This window comes from Corythoichthys intestinalis, chromosome 15 (genome assembly GCF_030265065.1).
Source record: "Corythoichthys intestinalis isolate RoL2023-P3 chromosome 15, ASM3026506v1, whole genome shotgun sequence".
Taxonomy (NCBI): domain Eukaryota; kingdom Metazoa; phylum Chordata; class Actinopteri; order Syngnathiformes; family Syngnathidae; genus Corythoichthys; species Corythoichthys intestinalis.
The window spans coordinates 51,054,089-51,073,564 of record NC_080409.1 but is presented as its reverse complement, the minus strand read 5'-3'; the positions used below and the strand labels follow the sequence as shown (position 1 = coordinate 51,073,564).

At 37.6% G+C, this 19,476-nt stretch overlaps 2 protein-coding genes across 3 annotated transcripts; one reads left to right on the top strand and one right to left on the bottom strand.

The window, feature by feature from the left end:
* Positions 1 to 425: 425 nt before the first annotated feature.
* LOC130930636 (dnaJ homolog subfamily C member 30, mitochondrial-like) lies at positions 426 to 5,765 on the bottom strand. The gene is made up of 2 exons (XM_057858618.1): positions 5,666 to 5,765; positions 426 to 5,458 (listed from the first exon to the last, which is right to left on the bottom strand). Exons 1-2 carry the CDS (start codon positions 5,763 to 5,765, stop codon positions 4,851 to 4,853), a joined length of 708 nt encoding a protein of 235 aa, XP_057714601.1. The 3' UTR covers positions 426 to 4,850.
* A 2,647-nt stretch (positions 5,766 to 8,412) lies between these two features.
* iah1 (isoamyl acetate hydrolyzing esterase 1 (putative)) lies at positions 8,413 to 19,476 on the top strand. Of its 2 annotated transcripts, none has more exons than XM_057860059.1 (6): positions 8,413 to 8,561; positions 8,656 to 8,708; positions 8,798 to 8,943; positions 13,070 to 13,231; positions 13,298 to 13,419; positions 18,661 to 19,476. In XM_057860059.1, exons 1-6 carry the CDS (start codon positions 8,499 to 8,501, stop codon positions 18,835 to 18,837), a joined length of 723 nt encoding a protein of 240 aa, XP_057716042.1. In that variant the 5' UTR covers positions 8,413 to 8,498; the 3' UTR covers positions 18,838 to 19,476. The 2 variants fall into 2 exon arrangements, with proteins under 2 accessions (XP_057716042.1, XP_057716043.1); XM_057860060.1 differs by lacking the exon at positions 18,661 to 19,476 and adding an exon at positions 15,849 to 18,033.

Here is a 19,476-nt window from a genome sequence, read left to right as displayed (position 1 = left end):
TAGTTTGTAAAAATAATAATCGGATTAGGAACATTCAATGCATTGCAGAATAAATTTTATGAATTGATTGCACTTTCAAAACAGCATTGGATGCAAATACAAAATAAAATTTCCAAGTGTTTTGTCAAACTTTGCAGAATTGCACTTTATTTAGAAATAATTAAAATACGAGTTTAGCCTCGAACGGTATAAATCAATATATGAGGACGTAAGAACAACAAAAGAAAAATTGGCTAACTAGCATAACAAAAGTCCCCTAGCTTAAATGCTATATAATGCTGACATTTTTTTTTTTTTTTTTTTTTTTACAAATGAACTGAACAACTCGTTCACACATTCCCCCAAAAAGCTAAATATAGCAAAAAAAAAAAAAAAAAAAAAGCTCAAACAAAAACCTTATGTTGGTCTTAACAGGGAGCAGCTGGATTCAGACATGTTAAACATGTCGTATTCACTGATATCACTAGAGGGCAGTGTATCCACCCAATAAAACTAAATGCAAAAACTTTCAAAACAAACCATTACAACACCACTCTAATGAAAAGAATACTCGAAGCAGCAAAATTTGAAGTTTACACTGAAGTACAACAAAAGAACAATTGGCAAACTTAGCATGGCAAAAGTCCATTAAATTGAATGCTGTAAAATGCGAACGTTGTTTTACAATACTCTTAACAAATTGTTCAAACACATATCCCCACAAAAAAGGCCAAGTATACCTATAAATTAAATTACGAATGCATTAGAAGAAAAAAAACATTAGCTTAAACAAAAACTTACCTTATGTTGGTCTTAACAGGGAGCAGTTGGATTAAAACATTACCTCAAAGAAAAACTTAACTTACGTTGGGTCTTAACAGGGAGCAGTTGGATTTACACATAATAAACATGTCATATTCACTGCTATTACTAGAGGGCAGTGTATCCACCCAAATAAGAAAAAAAACACAGCAAATTCTTGAAGCAGCAAATTTGAATCGAAGCTTACACTAAAGTACAACTGGCTAAATTAGCATGTCAAACGTCCGCTGGCTATAAAATGCTAACGTTGTTTTACAATACTCTTAACAAATTGTTCACATATTCCCACAAAAAAAGGCTAAATATACCTATAAACTACATTACGAATGCATTAAAAAACATATTAGCTCAAACTAAAACTTACCTTAAGTTGGTCTGAACAGGGAGCAGGTAGATTCAGACTTGTTAAACATGTCGTATTCACTGTTGCCAATAGAAGACAGTTTATCCATTCAAATAAAAACGCACACTTTCAAAACAAACCATTACAATACCTTGAATACTTGAAGCAGCAAAATTTGAGTTGAAGCTTTAAAGTCCAACAAAAGAACAATTGGCTAACTTAGCATGGCAAAGGTCCGTTAGTTTAAATGCTATAAAATGCTAACGTTGTTTTACAATACTCTTAACAAATTGTTCAAACACATATTCCCACAAAAAAAGGCCAAATATACCTATAAATTAAATTACGAATGCATTAAAAAACATTAGCTCAAACAGAAACTTACCTCAAGTTTGTCTTAACAGGGAGCAGCTGGATTTAGACACGTTAAAAATGTTGTATTCAATGTTGCCACTAGAAGGCAGTGTATCCACCCAAATAAAAATGCAAACACTTTCAAAACAAACCATCACAACGCGACTCTAATGAAACAAATACTCGAAACTGAAAATTTGATTCGAAATTTTTCTAACTGAATTACTCGAGTTAATCGTTGCAGTATGTGAATATAAGAACACAAAACAAACAATCCAGTGCTTTTTCAGGTGAGGCCAATTTATTCCTTAAATAGAAAGAAAATGCATTTTTTCTGAACAAAAGGCACATTTCAGAACTATCAATAGCAGTCATTTTAATATATCTTAGCCATGCTACAGAAATCTTTCTGGTTCAGAAGCTGGAGTTGCACATTCTTGATACTCAAAGAAAAACGTCTGTTAAACAAATTGAATTTAAAGCAACAATAGGCAACTTTTCAGTTTTGGTTGATTTAAGCAACGCCGGTGGACAAATGTGGTAGTGTTTTGCCTAAAGGAAGATCATGTTTCCCATGAGGACCAGCGCACACCCGCACAGTGTCATAAAATCATGATCTCCCGTCTCCTACAGATGGATTAAACGACATTTGTTTCCAGCGGCTGTGTGAAAGGTGCATAGTAATAAGGTAATAAATCCAATCGAATATGATGGTTAGCAAGCATGTGGCTTTAGTGTGGCTAACCCGAACTCGTTTGATTAAGGACTTGGGTGTCACGCCAGCGAAAGCCAGGCCAATGTTTACTCTTGAGTATCCTGTTAGTCTACTAGCCTCCCTTTTTTTCCCCTCGTTGGACAAAACTTTTGTCTCTTTTGTTGCTCTGCCATCTTTGCAGAATTTGCAATAATTTACAGAAAAATATGGCATATTTTAGAGATGGTTTGAATTGCGATTAATTACGATTAATTTTTAATCTGTAATTAACTTGATTAAAAATGTTAATCGTCTGACAGCCCTAGTGAAAACACTTTTTGGGGAAAAACTACAAAGGTAAATGAGAAAGCCCTTAAAGCCTTGTTGCTGAACTTGTTGCTAAATCCAAAAAGTCCCACTCTGTGGCAGAGACCTTAATATTACCTGCCTGCAAAGCTATTGTCAGCGAGATGCTCGGCCCTGGTGCGGTTAAAGACATTGCTTAAGTCCACCTGTCTGATAATTCTTAGGTTTTCAAGCCTAGCTGCAATGAAAAAATAACAACAGAGCGAGACTGAGAGCTGTTGACGATGATTCCTGCTAGGATATCGGCTTTGTGTTCATCTAAGTTTCAAGTTTCACACTGAATAAGTATAAATATTGAGAAATTATTTTAAAATTAAATATACTGTACAGAAAATAATTTTGGAACTGTAAGATATGCTTAATTGTATGCGGGTCATACAAGATTGCTCTCCCACAGCTATTATACGCTCACTCTCAAGCTATTATGAAGAATACAGTTTTAGCCAATAATCATGTGCTTACATTTTTATTACCGGCAATTGCTCACATCCCGCTGATAGATACACACGCATATGTTGATTCATCACACAACGTCTCAGTACTTTTCCACCAAGCTACAGTACTTTGAGTGCAAATGTGTGTTCAAAACAAAGATATCTTGCCCGCTCAAGAGTGTGACTGTTAATTCAATCAAGAGTGACTGTTAAATCAATGACTCGAATAAGGAACTTGCCCGATCAAAACTGCCACGTTGGACAATAGTGTCGTAACTGTATTCTGCCCAGCAACAAGCCCTCAATAAAAGTTAGCAGCGCGGGGGAGCTCGGAGAGAGACTTTGATGAGACAGCATTGGTCGCGGAACCCTTGTCTCCTGGCTCTCCCAACCTGCAGGTTGAAAAACGTAAACTCTCTGACTCTGCCTCACTTCGTGCCCTGCCTTTTGTCAGCTTGCCTTAAGTTAAAAGAACGAGTTTTAGACCCAACTTTTTGGTTTGAGGTGTGCCGCAATTTCCAATGTAAAAACGTGCCGTGACCCCAAAAAGGTTGAAAAACACTGCTACATGAAGCAGTTCCTGACATTGCATCCACAGCAACCATTCAAAGATGAACATTTTTTCCTTTAAAAAAAAAAAGACTTCCCTCATTTCTGAATTATATTGAATACTAATTTAAAAACGCAATAAGTGTGATCACAACACGACCTCGGCGGCCTTAATGAGGTAAAGTAGAATTGCACTTCTTGTGTGCCCGGAAAGAATTCTCTCAAATATAATACTCTGTAATCTCTATTTCATAAAAAAACGTATTAATAAATAGGCACATTCAACAAAAATCATTCTTTAATTTCTGATTTTTTGGTCACTTCCTGTCAATTTTGGGTTACTCAACAGGAAATTACCCGGGAACGTCCCCCAAATGAATAGGAAGTGACTCAAAATCAACATGAAGTGACCTGTACATGCCCCAAAAGGAACATGAAATTAGAAATATCGCTGTCATTGGCACAAAAACTTGATGAACATCCAGCCAATCATCTCATGGAGACTGCGCTGCTGATTATTCTATTCATTTCTGGCGGGCTATAACGCAAAGACATAGATTTATTACAAAGTGTGCCTGAAATCAGAGGCGTAGCGAGGGTCCCTGGGTGCCCCAGGCAACAACCAACATGGGGCCCTTCGAGCGTGTGCAAGTAAGGTGGACAATTGGACTTGAAGCAATGGAAGAGTACCAACACAAAAATATGAAATCAGTTAGATTGGCCCTACGACCCACCAAATTCAAATTATTCCGTAAAAAACACTGATTGGTGGACTACCGACCGAAATGAGTATTAAATTTGCTAATAAAATTGTTTAGGATTATTTTAGATGCATATATGTTATATTTTTCTTATAGAGTATTCGACGAGGAATACGATAGACCCGTTAATAGACTTTTTAGGAAAAATTACCATTTCTTTAAGTAGTCACATGAATAATGAGGTGGCCTGTGAAAATCAACATAAAACAATCCGGCAAGGACTTTCCAATCAGTACTTGATGAGTCACTATTTAGACAATCATTTGGTATTAATAGCTGAGTGAACTTTCTTAAACATGTACAGTATAATCTGCGAGACATGGTTAGTGCTGATTGGGATTGATAACAGAGTCGTTAGATAATCTACCAAATGATTCCATGGTATTGAAACACTCCCTATACATGTCGCTGCGTGTGCTACTTCTGTTGGCCATCTGGGGACCCCTGCTGGCTGGGGGCCCTAGGCAATTGCCTGGTTTGCCTAATGGGACGCAACGCCTCTGCCTGAAATATGAACAGTTTTAAAGCGGAAAGCTGTCCAGATGAGATCATCTCGACGCTCCTCTCAAGGTGACCACCAGTGTGACTGCGGCCAACAGCAGCAAAACAACGCCCACCTCCATTGTCCTCTCCTTGTTTCTTTCCGCCATCGTCTCCCGGCGTCTCCTCAACATCTCCTCCTTCTTTTGCCGAATGTCTCTCTCCTTCTTGAGCTGCTCGCCGTAATGCGAGCGAAGAAACTGGTCAAAGTCGAAGATGCTCCCTCGTCGGTACACCGCCGAAGAGCTCCCGCTTTCGGACTTGGAGGCGGCGGAGGGTCCGGTGTTGGTCTTGGTGGTCAGGTCGAGCTGGCTCAAGAGGCCTCGGTCGTACTTCCTCCGCAGGGCCTTGTGGCTCAGCACCGAGTAGGCCTCGCTGATATCCGAGAACCTCACGGTGGCCTCCTCGTTGCCGGCGTTCCTATCAGGATGGTAGAGGAAGCACTGCTTGTAGTAGGCGGTTTTAATCTGAGCTTGGCTAGCCGTCGGGGTCACGCCGAGGATGTCGTAATAGCCCGTTTTGGTTCTGTAAAGCGGCTCCTCTCGGGCGCAGTTTCCATACGTCCTGGTGAACGTTAAATGTCCCAAACAGGAGCCCCGACGAGCGCTGAAAATACCTAAAGAGTCGGCGTGGCAATGCCACGTGATGAAACCATGTCCGTAATTTGTTATTTTCTCATCTTTTGTCACGAAACAACACTTAACGCCACGTCCATTAACATCACGAACGGTTGCGACCGACTTGTTTACGACTTTGCACGTTCGGTTACGGTTCAAATCCACGAATAAATAGTCAGTGGGGAACGTCGATAAATGCTCTGTACCTTTTCCGTGTTTCTTTTGAGGTTTCAGCGGTGAATAGTTGTACAGTTTCTGCGAAATGTTTAAAGTTCTGCTGCCGGAGCGGAGAATGACCTCCGCCATGTTTAGACTCGAACGGGAAGTTGAAATCTTTCAGTGGTGTTTTGGGGAAAACGTTGCCCCCTGTTGTCGTGGATGTCTTATTGCTACTTAATGAATGTGTTGCCAAAGAAACAAGATAAAATATAAATTAAAAATCAAATGTTGTTGATTCCGTGTTGCATTCTAATTAATCTTCATCTATATTTTTAAGCAAATTTATTTTACATTTTAACATAATGCAAGAAATTAGTATATTTTACTGATTTCTATCACTCTAAAATAATACGCTAATTTTTCAATTTTTTGTAACTCATTGTCCATCTGATAAAATTATTGAATGGTTATTAAATATTTGCTTTTACCAATGAAGGACCACAATAAAGTATTAATTGCTATAATAGGATGTTCCATGATTGCAGTAAAGAGACATTTTAGTGATTGATAACTATAGACACGTTTAGCTCTTGATAAAACTGCCTTGTCATTCGGACCATTTTAAACCGGCCTAGGTTGCACAGGTCAACTTCAAGGACAAGCCACAGACGTTAAGAAACTAAACTGTATGGGACATTTAAGAAATCATGTTGTTGCATTTTTTACTTGCCAAATGATATTGCTTCATGAAATGTATTTGATGAGCTAATTATTAATATTATTATAATTATTAAGATGTTTATTATATATTTGATGGCGATAGATGTCCGATCCATTTTGACAGCGTTCAATCGCTGATGGCCCTTAGTCAAATTGGATTGGACGTCTATCGCTGTCAATGGTAGGCAGTGAAACTTAACCCCCTTACTTAACCCCTCGATAGCTAAATTTACATCTAGCAACAACAACATAAATCTATAAAACATTGGCGGAATGCATAGGTGCATAAAAACAGTATTATTATAAAAATCATAAATTAAAAAAATGTTAATTTGAAAAAATAAAATACAGCTAAAAATGAGAAAATCCTTAACCTATAAAAATATTTGAAAATACATTAATAATATGGAAAATTAATAAAAAATAATGTTATAAATTATTTTATTTTCAATTAAGTTCCTATATTTGAATGTATTTTTATTTTTAACTATTTTCGTGATTTTTTTTTTTTTTTGCTTTATTTTTAGTTTTATTCATAAATTATTAAAACTTATTATGTATTATACATTTTGATGTATGCTGTAAATGTTAAATACAGAGGTGGGTTGAGTAGCAAGATTTTACCCAAGTAAAAGTAGCATTACTTCAAAATTATATTACTCAAGTAAAAGTAGTCATGCCAAAAATGTACTCAAGTACAAGTAAAAAAGTATTTGGTGAAAAGAATACTCAAGAAATGAGTAATGTTGTGAGTAACTGCATACGATGTTTTTTTTTTTTTTTTACTGAATTTTTTCCACCTGTATATGTACAACCCCTAGCAAAAAGTATGGAATCACCTTGTCCAATGCAGATCCTTGACTCTTGACAAGGTGATGATGGTGGAACTTTTGTTTGGTACTGTTCCAGTGAGATTTACAAAGATGACTACCTGAAGAAGACATCAAAATTCCCCTCAGTCCTTGATGATATAGGGCTGCATGTAAGGCAAAGGCACTGGGGAGATGGCTGTGGTTAAATCTTCAATAAATGCACATTTTACATTGAAATTTTAGACAGCTTTCTTATCCCTTCAATTGAAAATATGTCATTTTCCAAGTTGACAATGCATCATGCCACAGTGCTAAAACCGTTAATGCATTCCTTGGAGAAAGACTCATCCAGTCAATGTCATGGACGGCAAATAGCCCAGATCTCAACCCTATTGATAACCTGTGGTGGAAATTGTAAAAAAAAAAAAAAAAAGAATGGTACACAGCAAGGCTCCGACTTGCAAGGGTGATCTGGCAAATGCAATTAAAGAGAGTTGGCACCAAATTGATGAAGAATACTCATCAAGTCCATGCCTCAGAGACCGCAAGCTGTCATAAAAGCCGGAGGCGGTGCTACTAAACACTAGAGATGTGTTTTGATTCTTATTTCTTTGTTTGTTTCTCATGATTCCATATTTATATTCAGATATATATATATATATATTCAGAATGGAGTGATTCCATATACATTTCCCTGCACTTGCTCTACACAAGTAACATTTACTGACCACCACAATGTTTTTCATTCATTTCTTTTAGTGTTTCTGAATGCTAAAGAGTTGCACTTTTGAACTAATTCATTATTTTTCAAGCTTTTTATCCGAGTTTGTTCTACATGATAAAATGTCTGAGTGAGTGCTCGACCGAGACTGGTGATTCTATACTTTTTGCTAGGGGTTGTAGTCAACTTTTTATACTTTTTATTCAAATTAATGCTAGAAAGAAACATTCGAGGCCAAATGAACATTGTACTTTCACTCAAGTAGAAAAAAAAGTGAGTACTTCATCGACCACTAGGGGTTATTGTTAAAACAAGTTATCTCAGTTGTAATGGATTTTGTCGTCTATGGCAGTGAATGAGTTAACGTTTAGTCTTTTAATAATTATTAATAACCAACCCCTCACAGAATAGCTTTTTATGTGTAAATTTAACTATAACAATATCTTTAATTTATTAGTTTTAATTTTCAGTTGTATGAAATCTCCCGCATCAGAATATCAAAATGAAAGCTTCGACGTCCGCACGCATGCGCATTGTTCATCTTATCAAAGCGAAAGGGTTAGCGTGCGCACGCATGCGCGTTATCAAGCGTTCAGCTTGAATGAATGGCATGACAACAAAGCTACCATGTCCAAGTGCAAAAGTTTAATCTGGCCCAAAGTGATTTTGTTCGGGGATTCTATCACTCAGGTAAGCAGCTACGTAAGAGTTCATTTAAGAAATGTAACTACTGTTGTTTCACCGCTCTGCTTTTGCTAGCTCACTTTGTTGTTTCGTTCTTCAGGGTTCCTTCCAAGCCAACGGATGGGGTTCGGCTATCGCCGATAAATTAGCAAGGTTTTAGTTCACCCTTTTGTTTCGAGACTAGCACCTTTTTTGTATATTTTTGAGAGATGAATCGATTTGAATGCGTGTTGTCCGACCAGGAAGTGTGACGTCTTAAACAGAGGACTGTCGGGCTACAACTCGCGATGGGGAAGGATTGTTCTTCCCAGGATGGTGAATGAAGAAGAGGCAGGAAACATTGCTGCAGTGACTGTCTTCTTTGGAGCCAACGACTGCGCCTTGCAAGGTTGACCTTACGATTTCATCGACATTTAAGTGCATGTTTGTTTTTCATTGAAAAACTTCGTCATACAAATCCATGACTCAAAACTTTAGAGCTTCAGCTATCGATTAATCTATCGACTAGTTAGTTCGAATAATCACGTAATCAGATTAGGAACATTGGATGCGTTGGAGAATAAACTTTAAAGGGATCCACGAATAGAAAGACATGTAGTTCTTAAAAGATAAATGTTATTATAATTTGATATTATAACCCCACTTATTGTTTTCATTTCAATAATATTTGTAAAATTATTTTAACTACCGTTCTGGGCCGGATATAAGACGGCCCTGATTATGAAACGACCCCCTTTTTCAAGACTCAGGTTTGAAAAAAGACTTTGAACACCAAATTAATTTTTTATACACAAAATACTGTACTTCTGAAACAAATGATTATAACAATATATTTGAGGGAAAAAGCATGTTATTTTGCCTCATTCAAATCTTAATATCTGAACATTTAAATATGTAAACTAGGGGTGTCAAACGATTAAAATTTTTAATCGAGTTAATCACAGCTTAAAATTTAATTAATCGTAATTAATCGCAATTCAAACCATCTATAAAATATGCCATATTTTTCTCTAAATTATTGTTGGAATGGAAAGATAAGACACAAGATGGATATATACATTCAACATACGGTACATAAGGACTGTATTTGTTTATTATAACAATAAATCAACAAGATGGCATTAACATTCTGTTAAAGCGATCCATGGATAGAAAGACTTGTAGTTCTTAAAAGAAAAATGTTAGTACAAGTTATAGAAATTTATATTAAAACCCCTCTTAATGTTTTCGTTTTAATAAAATTTGTATAAATTTTCTATCAAAAAATAAACTAGTAGCCCGCCATTGTTGATGTCAATAATTACTTACACAATGCTCATGGGTGTTGAAGCCTATAAAATCAGTCGCACCTAAGCGCCAGTAGAGGGCGGCAAAACTCCATAAACACAATTAACAAGTGAGCGTTTCACTGTACCGTCATTTAAATCTGTCTAAGTGGGCCATCTGCGTTAATTGCGTCAAATATTTTAACGTGATTAATTAAAAAAAATTAACGCCCGTTAACGCGATAATTTTGACAGCCCTAATGTAAACTAAAGTGCAATCACATTTGAAAATGAATGGCTTCTGGTTTTTGAAATGTAAATATCTATAAAACAACAAAATTGCAAGAACTGCATGAACCATCAAAGTGAAGTCTAACTGTAACTGTAGTCTTGAAACAAATCTGAATAAGGAAAAACATTGCAATAAAATAATGCTAACTGGTTAAACTTGAGAGTAGCTGAGATCTGTCATGACAGAACATCGCTTCAATGATATCTGGCGCCATCTAGCGTCGTGGATGGGTATAGTGTCTAGACAATATAAGCCGACCCCCTCTTTTTCAGTCCCATTTCAATGTAAAAAACACAGTCTTATATTCGGGCCAATATGGTAGTAGGTCGCCATTGTTCTTGACGTCACAGGGCCACGCTGCCGTACTTCACAGTGTCACTCTAAAAAGAAAAACCGTGTCACTCTTTAATTATGTAAAGTATTGATTTAAATCCGCTACAAGGTGTCAATGGCAAGTTTGAAATCAATTAGGGATCAAGTCAATGAGTGCGTTTTGTCCCTTGACTGATGTCGTAGTTTTCCTTTAAAGTGCGTACGACACTTATGTGAATTAGAATTCAACAATATGGCAAAGCGCATATGACGAGGAATTTGTCTTTTAGCCACACTTACCATTAAAGGGCTCTAGCGTCCCCAACAGGAGGATGACGTTGGCAGGGTCATGGTTTCATCTGGTTTAAAATTCAGCCCACTGAAGGGGAATTATTCATAACGAGGAAAATGCGACAAAGAGAGCAGCAAAATGTCATTGTTTGAATCTCTCTACTCCAATATTTTTACAGGATATTCTTTTTATCCAAGTATTTGTCCCCAATTGCTAAATAAATGGTATGGTCATGACAAATAACAGTACTGTGCTAAATGGAATATTAAATGTTAAAAATGTATTCTTTCAGTACAACATGGCAAAATTACTCCATAATGGTCAAAGCTGTCGACTTCACCTTTACTGTCGCACCTCCCGAATGATATTTTATGCCACCGTCGTCAGTCCGGCTTTTGTCATTCCCCTGCCGGCTTCAGAGAAAGTAAACAAACCAAGAGGCGTGACAGCTAGCCGACATGCTAACCCAAACAGAGTGTTATTTTCACTTTTCGAAGCGAAAAATAACACAAAACTACGCCGGATCATATCACACGGCGGCGGGGTTGTCAGTTGTTAGCCGATCGGCAACCCGCCCGGCAGCGAGCAAGTTACAGCTCGTCGTTCCCCCGCTGCGGGCAGAGGGCTCGTTTGCGGGGAAGCAGCTGGACAATGACCGCCGGACAAGTCGGCCGATGTCGGAGGAGCGCATAGCTAATTAACTTTTTTTCAGTGCCATTGATGATGATATACAGTGGTATGAAAAAGTATCTGAAAAAAAAAAATATATATATATATATGTATACACACAAAATATTAAATTTGATGGTTTAGTTATTTTTCTCCCTTTAGTCATTGTTTGCATACTATCCTCATTAAAATATGAAAACCAATCAATGTTTGGGTGGTTTTAGTTTAGAGCTGAAACGAATACTCGAGCAACTCAAGTAACTCGAGTTTAAAAACTGATCCGAGTAATTTTATTCACCTCGAGTAATCGTTTATTTTGACAGCTCTAAGCATCACGTTTTGCTCGGACTACTTTTAATGCGGGACAACGCGCTGATGTCACGTGCGGAGAGGAAGAAGGAAAAAAAAAAAACTTACTGCAGCCTACAGCCGCCACAAATGACGCCGAAGTTGCTAAATACTAGCCCGCACGATGCTACGTTGGTACAGGTAGCGTCTGATGCGTCTCATAGAGATCACATGTATGTTGAACTAGATGCAAAATGACAGACTCGGCCGCGTCTGGGCAGCGTTAGTAAACAACCGCCATCTTAAAGCAGTAGAGCGCTAAGCGCTAATAAAGAGTGCTAAGCGCTAGTAAATAAGATTAACGTTACTGTCGCTACTAGCTCACGTAACGTTAGCCCTGCGGAGGGCTAGGTTTCTATTAATTATGACCACTGTCGATGCGTGGCTAACGTGTTTTACATACAGGCTTTAACATAACATAGCATTGCGGAGTGATGAGGGTGTAAAATAAAAACTTAATCATGCTAACTATCAATTTTAGCGCAGTAGTCATTGCTAGATAAAACACCAAGTAGCACTGATACCTAATGTGCTCCAATACAGCCTGTATCATACATTAATTTTGAACAGTGCAAAAACTCAAAATCCTATCAGGACTTACAGTTTAGACTAACTTAAAACTTAACTAGAACTTAAAAATGGCTTGACACAAATAGAAATTCAATTGAAAAACGTGGGGAAAAATCCTAACTTTTAAGTGATGTGTGTTATCAAGCGTAAAGGCATTTTTAGGTGTGTGTGTATATATATATATATATTTTTTTTAAATAAGATCTAAAGGTTTTTTGAGTGAAAGCAGTGAATTAGTCTTTTTTTTTTTTTTTTTTAATTCTAGTTACATCTGAGATGCAATTGTTGGCTGTTTTCAACAATATACATAAAAAATAAAGACATTGATTGACTGAAAATGATAAAATGTCTTGTTTTCTCATGTATATCTATAATTGCTCTTCACCTAAAAATATATTTGTTTTATCCGATTACTCGATTAATCGATAGAATTTTCAGTCGATTAGTAAAATATTCGATAGCTGCAGCCCTATTTTAGTTAAAGCAGTTTTTTCATCCGTGTGATTTTGACAAAGATCAGATCACATTTGATGGTGATTCATGCAGAAATGTGAGAAATTCCAAAAGGTTGTTACTTTTTTGTCCCACTGTAGGTGTCCAATCCGATTGAAGTGGGAGGGATGGCAGCCATCCTTCCCACTTCAAACGGATTGGACGTCTACTAGTTATAAACTCATTCCAATTCACAGCAGAAGGATGAAAATAGCTTGTTTTTCTGTTTATTAGTTTTGTAGAAATGTTCTTGAAACATCCAATTCCCTTGTAGATAAGAACTCTCAGCAGCACGTGCCACTGGACGAGTACTCGGAAAACCTGAAGGCCATCAGCAAGTACCTGACCGCAGCGGGGGTCCCGGCCGGGAAGGTCATCTTCATCACGCCGCCACCTATCCACGAAGCAGCTTGGGAAAAAGAGTGCAAGCTAAAAGGTGGCCTTTTTACACGTACGTCTTTGTCTGCACTAAAACTCACCGGAGTATTTGCTTGCGTGATAGGTTGTCCTCTCAACCGTCTAAACTCGGTGGCGGGCCAGTACGCTCAGGCGTGCGTCCAGGCAGCTTCTCACTGCGGCGCTGATGTCCTGGACTTGTGGACGCTCATGCAGAAGGATGGACAGGTGTTGTTCTATCATGTGATTTGATGGAATCAAAACATATGAAATGTATTTGAACTTTAATTAGACAAAAATATATTCGGAAGGAACGTGGCTGGTGGTCGGTCCAGGTGGGCGGTGGCATGTCCCCTTGTCCCTTTCTTAAGGGTTGGTAAACGGAAGCGATATGCAATGAGTCCATTTATCGCACAGTAAATTAAAATGAGGGCGGTAATTTTCTCGGCTGCGTTTTATCGTCGCGTGCGTGCATACATTTGTGCGTGTTGATGGCATATGAGACTCCAGTTCTTTTCACAGATGTTTATTGGTCAACACGCGGTAGAATTATATTTCAGATGTACAAAATAAGGAAACACATCTACATTAAACACTGTAAACATTAGCATTGCGACATTGAGGCTAATGGGGAAAAAAGACAACCTACTTTAGCCTGCTATAAAACATTGGCAGTCTTCTCCAAAACGCAAACTTGTAGTTAACTCATTTGCTCCCAGAAACATATAAATACGTTCTATTTTTAAATGCTTCATTGTCCCCAAAACATATAAGTCTTTTGCGTTTAAAAATGATTATTATTATTTTTTTTTTTTTTTTATAAGAAGCATACAGTGTCTTGCAAAAGTATTCGGCCCCCTTGAATCTTGCAACCTTTCGCCACATTTCAGGCTTCAAACATAAAGATATGAAATTTAATTTTTTTGTCAAGAATCAACAACAAGTGGGACACAATCGTGAAGTGGATCAACATTTATTGGATAATTTAAACTTTTTTAACAAATAAAAAACTGAAAAGTGGGGCGTGTAATATTATTCAGCCCCTTTACTTTCAGTGCAGCAAACTCACTCCAGAAGCTCAGTGAGGATCTCTGAATGATCCAATGTTGTCCTAAATGACCGATGATGATAAATAGAATCCACCTGTGTGTAATCAAGTCTCCGTATAAATGCACCTGCTCTGTGATAGTCTCAGGGTTCTGTTTAAAGTGCAGAAAGCATTATGAAAACCAAGGAACACACCAGGCAGGTCCGAGATACTGTTGTGGAGAAGTTTAAAGCCGGATTTGGATACAAAAAGATTTCCCAAGCTTTAAACATCTCAAGGAGCACTGTGCAAGCCATCATATTGAAATGGAAGAAGCATCAGACCACTGCAAATCTACCAAGACCTGGCCGTCCTTCCAAACTTTCTTCTCAAACAAGGAGAAAACTGATCAGAGATGCAGCCAAGAGGCCCATGATCACTCTGAATGAACTGCAGAGATCTACAGCTGAGGTGGGAGAGTCTGTCCATAGGACAACAATCAGTCGCACACTGCACAAATCTGGCCTTTATGGAAGAGTGGCAAGAAGAAAGTCATTTCTCAAAGATATCCATAAAAAGTCTCGTTTAAAGTTTGCCACAAGCCACCTGGGAGACACACCAAACATGTGGAAGAAGGTGCTCTGGTCAGATGAAACCAAAATTGAACTTTTTGGCCACAATGCAAAACGATATGTTTGGCGTAAAAGCAATACAGCTCATCACCCTGAACACACCATCCCCACTGTCAAACATGGTGGTGGCAGCATCATGGTTTGGGCCTGCTTTTCTTCAACAGGGACAGGGAAGATGGTTAAAATTGACGGGAAGATGGATGCAGCCAAATACAGGAACATTCTGGAAGAAAACCTGTTGGTATCTGCACAAGACCTGAGACTGGGACGGAGATTTATCTTCCAACAGGACAATGATCCAAAACATAAAGCCAAATCTACAATGGAATGGTTCAAAAATAAACGTATCCAGGTGTTAGAATGGCCAAGTCAAAGTCCAGACCTGAATCCAATGGAGAATCTGTGGAAAGAGCTGAAGACTGCTGTTCACAAACACTCTCCATCCAACCTCACTGAGCTCGAGCTGTTTTGCAAGGAAGAATGGGCAAGAATGTCAGTCTCTCGATGTGCAAAACTGATAGAAGCGACTTGCAGCTGTAATTGGAGCAAAAGGTGGCGCTACAAAGTATTAACGCAAGGGGGCCGAATAATATTGCACGCCCCACTTTTCAGTTTTTTATTTGTTAAAAAAGTTTAAATTACCCAATAAATTTTGTTCCACTTCACGATTGTGTCCCACTTGTTGTTGATTCTTGACAAAAAATTAAAATTTTATATCTTTATGTTTGAAGCCTGAAATGTGGCGAAAGGTTGCAAGGTTCAAGGGGGCCGAATACTTTTGCAAGGCACTGTAAATCCGTTTTATTTTTAAATGCATCATTGTCCCCAAAACATATTTATACGTCTTTTGCGTTCAAATTTTTTTTATAAGAAGCATATATAGCTTCCGCTCTATCTGAGAAACAAAGAGCAAAGCTCCAAACCCATGTTAAAGCAATAAAACTGGCCACTGGAGGGCAGTAGCGCATTTTATAAGACCAGGCAACCTGATTCAACAGCAACGAACAGCCGGGCAGCACGGTCGGAGCACTGGCGGCATGATGCCAGGCGGCGCGCCGACCGAACAAAACAACCGAGAGGACGCCTGGGAGGCCAGGCGCTGGACGACAGAGCAAAACGAGTGGGACCCCCAGTGCCGAGCAGACCCCGCAGGAACGCAGAAATAATCCATTTTTGTGAGACAGACAACGATGAGGGAAAAGTTTACACGGCTGACGTGGCAACAACGGCGTCATCTCGGCGACAAACTGTCCTCTCTCAGTAGTCATGTGTAAACAAATTGTTACTTTGCTATCAAAATCTCCACTAGTCTGGTTGTTCATGGTATTTTGTAAAAGGAAAACATTCAGATGTTTGGGATGTAACTAATGCAAAAAATAGCTTTGTTAAAATCAGTTATGTTTGAAATGTATGCGTTTACAAAAAGCTAATTTTCTCAGTTTTTTCATCAGAAATTGGAAAATTGCTCAAACTAAGCTATTTTCTAATGCTGATTTCTAAAGAATGGACAAAGATATGAACTTACTTTTTTCCTGCTGAAAGAAAAGAGTCTAATCTTTCTTTTGGTGGGTTCCATGTTAATATAGCAATAGAACAGAATTTTCTGTGGGCCTTGCAAAATCAGTCAAAATCCAGAAAAATGGCCGGGAGCAAAGGGCCTTGCTCTGGTGAAAATGGCTGGGAGTGAATGAGTTAAAAGGTGACACTTCAAACATGAAAAATCGCTGCTTAACAGCATTTACAAATGAAGAAAATGAAAAAAAAAAATGATTACTGACATCACATGCAATGACAAAAAGCTGTTTTTGCCGAGTGTAAAGCTTATGGTTAGCGGTTTAGCGAACTTACTTCCAGTGAACATTTCAAAATGAAAGCACGTCATGTTCGTCATATAAATAATGATTTCTGGAGTTAATCCCACATACTTCAGAATTCAGATTCTACACAATGAATACCTTTAAATTGACACGCTTTATGGAAAATCTGATTGGCAATGAATAATTATAATATTATATATATTCTATAATATTAATGCTATATATTTTTTTAAGAATTGTTTTGAATCATGTTGGAAGTCGGTGTTCTGAATCTGTTTAAATTCTTTTGCACTAGTTAATGCTATCAGCATTTGACCTCATTGTTTGCGATTTAGTGTTGTTATGTGCGTGTTTATTTGTACTTAAATAAAGAATTTAAGTGTTCCAAAACATTTTTGTGAATTAATAAGCACCATCAAAAATTTCGTTGCTAACAGTAAAAAAAAAAATTAGTCCATTCATCGCAAAATAGTCAGCTGACTAGTCTGGAGAAAATTAGTCGTTCGGGGCAGCCTTAGTAGTACAGCGACCCGAACAGATTTCCTCCACTGCCCTCACAACTTTTTAACCCCTGACCAATTTTCATGCCTGTTCATATTTGGGTCTTAAAATTTATGATCTATAACCTCTCTCTCATTTGTCCTCAAAAGTGTAATTTGTCATTTTGATTAAGTAACGTAGCCTAAATACATAAATTGGGCAGAGGAACCAATCATTGTGAATGCAACACAGTTTATTTTGAAAGTGTTTGCATTTAGTTGTATCGATTTGGGTGGATACATTACTCTAGTGGCAACAGTGACGAGACATAACTCTTATAACATGGCTGAATCCAGTGGCTCCCTGTTAAGAACAACATAAGGTTGTAGGGTTTTAAGCTAATATGATCGTTTATGCATTCATAATTTAGTTTAGAGGTATATTTTGTAGTTTTTTTTTGTGGGAATATATGTTTGAATGATTTAAGAGCATTGTAAAAAAACAAAAAAAAAATGTTTGCAATTCATAGCATTTAAGCTAGCGGACATTTGCTATAGAAGTCAGCCAATTGTTCTTACGTTACACTTCGATCCTCATTTATTAATTCATAAATTAACTAAGCTCATGTATTTTATTTTGAAATGCATTTATTGCTCTCGTGAAATGAAAGTGCAACTCTGCATAGTTTGAAAACACCTGGGAATTTCGTATTCACATTTAATGCACTTTTTAAAATTCAAGCTTAGCAAGCCTTGGTTTTACATCTCCTAAAATTTATTCTGCAACGTGTTTAAGACTGTAGCTATCGATTATTTTAATAGTCGATTATTTGGATAAGGAACATAAAAGAATAAAATACCTGGGCTTAGCCTCAAATGGTATAAAAATAGATGAGGATGTAAGTAACTTTCATAGCAAAAGTCCGCTAGCTTAAATGCAAATTTTTTAAATAAAAAAAAATTTTTTTTTTTTTTTTTTACAAATGGTTCAATACATATTCCCATAAAAAACAGCTAAATACCTATAAACTAAATTACGAATGTACTAAAAAAATATTAGCTCGAACAAAAACTTAGCTTATGTTGGTCTTAACGGGGGGCAGCTGGATTCAGCCATGTGAAATGAGTTATGTCATATTCACTGTTGCCACTAGAGGGCAGCGTGTCCACCCAAATCAATGAAACTAAATGCATACTTTCAAAACAAACCATCACAACGGCACTTTAAACGAATTCTGAGCTAAATTTAATTCGAATTTTTCTAATCGAATCGCTCGAGCTTATCGATTAATCGTTGCAGCACTTGTGTTAAATGTTCCTAATCCGATTACTCGAGTAATGAAATAATTGATAGCTGCAGCTCTACACACAAATCTACTCAACTAAAAGTAACTACTCTTAAAATGTTTTATTAAAGTAAATGTAAAGCATCACTACCCACCTTTGCTTTTTATCAATATTCTAGTTAAAGTGTGAATAAATTGGTTTATTCACATTGTTTCACATCTCCACAGGACTTCACGGTCTACCTGTCAGATGGCCTCCACCTTTCTGAGAAAGGCGGCCAGTTTGTAATGAAGCACCTTTGGGAGCTGCTGGAGAGCAGAGTGGCGCATTTGCCCTTCATTTTGCCCTACTGGGGGGACGTGGACGCCGGGATCCCGGAGAGCAGCCTTCTGTGTGACCAATGAACAAGAAGACGTCACGAGGACTCTCATTTGGAACGCCATCACACTTTAGTTGACAATAAAACCATTTATTGGTGTGTATAAGTAAATGCAAGCAATGAATAAAAAAATGTTTCGTAATGGTTTCACATCCATTCAGTTCATGTCGTTTTGGCCGAAACATAAATAGCAGGCATCAGTGGCGAAACGTCCCGATTACAACTTGACAGGAGCACAAAAACTAAAAAATGACTACTTGAGCACATCACAGCTTTCGCAACAGTTTCCATTTTTTTTTCTGCCTTGGTCCAGATGAGGGGAAACAACAGTCCGAGAAAGGCACAAGTGTTTTGCAGTCGGAGGGGTGACTGGAAAGGACATTTTGAAAAGAGCTAACTATGACATACAAGTGTAAATAGTAATCCCCTGCATATTTTAAATTCTGTTAAATAGCTGATACGTTATACAGAGTACCTTGCAAAAGTATTCAGGCCCCTTGAACTTCTCGCCAAATTTCAGGCTTCAAATTTCAATTTTTTTGTCAAGAATCAACAATTGGAACAATCGGGAAGCGGAATGCAGATTTTTGTATATTTTATACTTTTTTAACAAATACAGTGTTATGAAAAAGTATCTGAACCTTTTGGAATTTCTCCCATTTCT